This window comes from Helobdella robusta, assembly GCF_000326865.2.
Source record: "Helobdella robusta unplaced genomic scaffold HELROscaffold_75, whole genome shotgun sequence".
Taxonomy (NCBI): Eukaryota; Metazoa; Annelida; class Clitellata; order Rhynchobdellida; family Glossiphoniidae; genus Helobdella; species Helobdella robusta.
Window position 1 is genome coordinate 191812 of NW_008705426.1, and position 5000 is coordinate 196811.

General features: G+C 40.1%; 2 protein-coding genes across 2 annotated transcripts in view; one reads left to right on the forward strand and one right to left on the reverse strand.

The window, feature by feature from the left end:
- Window positions 1-4405, forward strand: part of HELRODRAFT_116105 (hypothetical protein) — a 4924-nt gene extending 519 nt beyond the window's left edge. The window contains exons 2-11 of the mRNA XM_009031518.1: window positions 70-867; window positions 993-1074; window positions 1186-1377; window positions 1508-1626; window positions 1660-1722; window positions 1947-2060; window positions 2138-2239; window positions 2482-2589; window positions 2707-2827; window positions 2963-4405. Of these exons, the coding sequence (XP_009029766.1) occupies window positions 98-867; window positions 993-1074; window positions 1186-1377; window positions 1508-1626; window positions 1660-1722; window positions 1947-2060; window positions 2138-2239; window positions 2482-2589; window positions 2707-2827; window positions 2963-3031 (1740 nt within the window). The 5' untranslated portion in view covers window positions 70-97 and the 3' untranslated portion in view covers window positions 3032-4405. The remainder of the gene's footprint in view (window positions 1-69; window positions 868-992; window positions 1075-1185; window positions 1378-1507; window positions 1627-1659; window positions 1723-1946; window positions 2061-2137; window positions 2240-2481; window positions 2590-2706; window positions 2828-2962) is intronic.
- Window positions 4406-4654: 249 nt separating this feature from the next.
- Window positions 4655-5000, reverse strand: part of HELRODRAFT_103963 (hypothetical protein) — a gene marked incomplete at both ends in the record, with an annotated part of 648 nt that continues 302 nt past the window's right edge. The window contains one exon of the mRNA XM_009031519.1: window positions 4655-5000. This exon is cut by the window's right edge and continues 302 nt beyond it. Within this exon, the coding sequence (XP_009029767.1) occupies window positions 4655-5000 (346 nt within the window).

Here is a 5000-nt window from a genome sequence, read left to right on the forward strand (position 1 = left end):
GATCACATGCTGATGTGTAAAGATTAATTTGCGAATTTAATACTGACAGAGGTTAACATTCTTAAACAGGTTGGATATCATAACTTCGGGCCTCGAGATGGACGTAGCGCTGCTGCAGACCACGTACAATGCTTTCACGTCGCTTAACGCCCACCAGCAGCTTCAGCAGCAGCAGCAGCAGCAACAAACATCAACTTCAAACAACATCGACTATTCAAAACTGCCGCCCGAACTCAACCTCTTCCATTACGCTCTCTACATGAGCAGGACAATCGGCAAGCCTCAAGAAGTTTACACCAACAAAGAATTAACCAAAAACATCGCGAAATCACAAGAATCTGACCTGATCAAGAAGATGAACCATGTCAAACGAAAAATTGACGATGAAGAAAAAGTCAAAAAGGGCAAAACCAAGCAGGATAAAGTTCAATCGACTTTTACCTCGAGGCCCAAAAATCCCTTTTTCAAAAATTCAACTAGCCATATTTCCATTGCACCGTCTGCAACAACTTCAGCAACGCCAACTGACGCAGACGCGTACGAGGAAATCATCACAGTATCTGATGACGAAATGGCGGCAGCAGCAGCAGCAGCAGCAACAGCAGCAGGCTTAGATGAAACGAGGTCCAGCAAGTATGAAAAGCAGCCACAACAACAACAACAGCAGCAGTTTCACTTTCAGTTTCATCCTCATCGAAGGAATTCCCCGACCAGATCGAGTCGTAACTTGCAACAGCTGCAACAGAAGCAGTCGTCATCCCATTCCTTACCCGGGACCTTTTCGACGACGGATATGTTTGATGGAGGATGGATGAATGCAGGCCTCTGTGATCCCCAGCTACTCTGGCTCAATACTCTCATATCTAGGTCGGTTTATTCTTTTATCTATTCTTTCGTTCGTTTGTTTTTTGTTTGTACGATTCTTCATTCATTCATTCATCCATCCATTCATCCATCCATTCATTCACTCACTCACATTCCACCTCGAATAGGTTGTTCATGGATTTCTTGAGAGAGAGATATTGGGTTGAAAAAATTCAAGAAAAAATTGAGAAGAAGCTGAGTAAGATACACGTTAGTGATGATGATGGCGACGACGACGACGATGATGATGGTAATAACGACACACACACACACACACACGCACGCACGCACACAACGACACACACACGCACACACGCCTAGGTGCCACACATCATGGACCAGTTAACAGTTACGGGGATCGACCTGGGGTCGAATGTGCCGGTGATCTGCAGGTCGCACAAGCCCTACCTGGACGACAGAGGCTTCTGGGTCGACCTCCAGGTTTCCTACCCGGGCGGATTCTGCATCACCATGGTCAGCAAGTGCAACCTCATGAAGCTGAAACATCCCAAGGTCTCGATAGATGGATGGATGAATAGATGGATGAATAGATGGATGAATAGATGGATTGATGGTTAAATAAATTAATGGACGGATAGATTGATCAAACAAATAAATGAGGCATTTTTTCATTTGAAAACAGCAAAAACCAGCACAACCACAACAAAATATCGCGAAAGATGGCGAAGTACTCGTCAGTAATGAAGAGGTTGGTGCGAACAACAACACTGCTTCTAATACGACAGTAACTACCGCTACTACTTCAGCTGCTATAGCGGCTACGCCCGCTACGACAGCTTCAACGCCTGGTTATGTTAGCGCTGTTAACGCAAAAAAAAATGATGCTCCTGCTAAGAAGTTGGCGTTCTTTCATTCTTTCTTCCATTTATTCATTTATTCGTTCGTTTATTAGTGAGTTTATTTATTTATTTGTACATTCATACGTTCATTCATTCATTCATTCATTCGTTCGTTCGTTTGTTCGTTCGTTCGTTCGTTCATTCATTCATTCATTCATTCATTCATTCATTCATTCATTCATTCATTCATTCGTTCGTTCGTTCATTCATTCTCTCCTCTAGAATCGCGGCACTCGACTCAGATGATGAAGACAGCGCAGAGTCAAGCACCGATGAAGAGTACCCGCTGGTCGACGAGGGAGACGAGGACGACGTCGATAGAGCTGTCACTTCCGGGTAAATTATGATAATGATGATGACGTCATCGCACACGCACGCACACACGCACACACGTACACGCACCCAACAAACAGGAAACAAGTGCAGCCAATAGGGAAGAGGATTATGAAGTTAGTTGATCGCATATCGCAGTCTAAGTATTTTCAACAGGCAGTTGAAATGAAGTATATCAAAAGGTTTGTATGCGTTTGTTTGTTTGTTTGTTTTTTGTATGTATGTTTGTCTGTCCGTTTGTCTCTTTCTTACGTGTTCTCTCTCTCTCTCTCTCTCTCTCTCTCTCTCTCTCTCTCTCTCTTTCTCATTCATTTGTCTGTTCATTTGTTGGTTCATTATTTCATTAATCCATCCATCCATTTATTCCTTCATCCATCCATCCATTCATCCATCCATCTATTTATTCCTTCATTCATTTAATCAGAGCTCTAGAAGAGGTCTCAAATACGAAGCTAGAGTTGAACGTTGAAGTGAAATCATTGGTTGGCAGCCTGGCCATCAACATACCCCCACCACCAACTGATCGGCTCTGGTCAGTCAGATGATGACGTCATTAAGAACATGATGATGATGATGATGTTGATGTTTTGAGAATTGCTGGTGATGATTATGCTGTAATAATAATAATTATTATTATTATTACTCTTAGGTACGGATTCAGAGGGAACCCTATATTTGAATTGGCCGTCCGTCCAAGGGTGGGTTTGAGAGAGGTCAGCCTGAAGCCGGTCACTGATTGGATAGAAAAAAAACTGTCGCTAGAATTTCAGGTTTGCTGATTGGCTGGTTGAGTGAGTGAGGATTATTTGATTGGCTGGCGATTGGATGGTGGATTGATTGATCGATTGATTGATTGACTCAAAAAAAAATAATAAAAAAAAAATTTTTTTCTTTTCTCTCCTTAGAGATCCTTCGTAATGCCCAATATGGATGATTTCAGGATACCATTGATGCTTGATCACATGACCTCATGACCTCATGACCTCATGGTGACGTCATTACGACGACGACGATGACGATACGTAGCGATGAGGATGGTAATTAATGTGATAAATTTATTTTTTTATCATTGAGGTCCTTCATGTTGTCTTGTTATAATGACTGACGTAAAATTATTTAATTGCTTTGTTAATTACTTACAACTGATGTTGTATATAATAATAATAATAATAATAATAATAATAATAATAATAATAATAATAACAAACAATAATGATAATGGTCATTCCAATAAAGCTTTCCATAACTTTAGTGATTGTACTGCTTAATATATATATATATATGAACATATGATATCTATATTTTTACGTGTGACGATGTATGTATGTATGTATGTATGTACAACATTTTTGAATGCTATAAGAATATATATATTTTATAATAATATTATTAAAATATATTATGTATATACATATATATGTAAATAAATTTACAAAAATATATATATTAAAGCGTAGAGGTCTCTTTTGGGTGCACTATTGCTGTGAATGTTTCAATTGTATTCTCTTGTAGTCAAGTAAGATTAAAATATACACACACAAAACACACACACAACTAGCACACAAACACAGAGCAATATATATAATATGTATATTACGTCTTAATTATTAACAATATTTTAATCTATAATAATATCATTTCGTTCTATTTGGTGTTCAGTTTTATTTTATTTAACATCAAATTAATGAATAAATTAATCAGAGGCACCTGAAGACTTCGATGGTTCTTTTGCATATGGAGCAGACAACGGTACAGCACCATTTAAAAGTGCATCTACACTCTTCTTCAATTATTTCCCGCCTTTTTTCGAAGCCTCGGCCACAACATAGATACTCACAACTGCCAATTTTCGCTATCGATTTTTGTGTCTTTGTTGTTGGATCGTTGTTACTTCTGCTACCAACGCCTCTACTGCTGCTACTACTATTACTACTTCTGCTGCTACTTCTTATACCACTAGTACTATTACTGACTGGAGGATTACAAATCCGGCCCTGCGTTCCCTCAATTCCTTTCTTCACGTTTCTAGTGCAGAAGTCCAAGTTTTTCACCGAGTAGACGAGGGATCTGCGCTTGATTTCTGACAACAACTCAGCATGAAGACGATTTGTTGTTGATGAAGACGATGAGGACGATGACGACAACGATGGTGTTGCGTCAACTTCGACATAATTTCTACCCCTCCCACCCCCATCTTCATCCTCACCAGCGGCCACCACCATCGTCATCAGCATCGACTCCCCATCTTGATGGTGGTCATTAGAAGCTGTGACCTGAACTGCCTTCTCGTAGACTTTTCTCAACTTCTTGCCTACCGTTGCAAAGGTCGGCAGTTTCTGCCAGCAGGTAAATATCGTGCAGGACCCAGAGAGGCCATGGCATTTGCAATGCTGTCTGGTTGGACTCGTGCTTAACTGAAAGTTGTGTTCGTTTGTGTGGTTGTTTGTTTGTTTGTATATATGTGTGAATGTAATTTATCAATCAAGAAACATACACTGCACATACAAACTGGCACGTCTATACATACACACACACACATGTACATACACACATACACTCACAAGCAAACAAACTCACAAACACGCACACATATTTACCAATCTCCCGACTCGATGGTTGTGCCTATGTAAGATGCTTTTGAAATCTCTGCCCGAGCCAAAATCAGAACTCTCCGTGAATGTTTGCGCTATTTTGGCGGCGAAACTGACAACGCCGGCACAACTACGCCAAACTATTTCCGGTTTGATGACGTCATAGTTGTTGTTGTTGATGTTGTCATAGTTGTTGTTGATGTTGTTGTTGTTGTGTAGTTTTGGAGGTTTGTAATGATAGTTGTTGTAGTTTATCGCTGGATTCGTATACTTTGTGGTCGTGAAATTGTCTCGAATTTTAGAGGACGATGACGGTGATGTTGTTTTTGTTGTTGCTGCTGAATTATTTAAT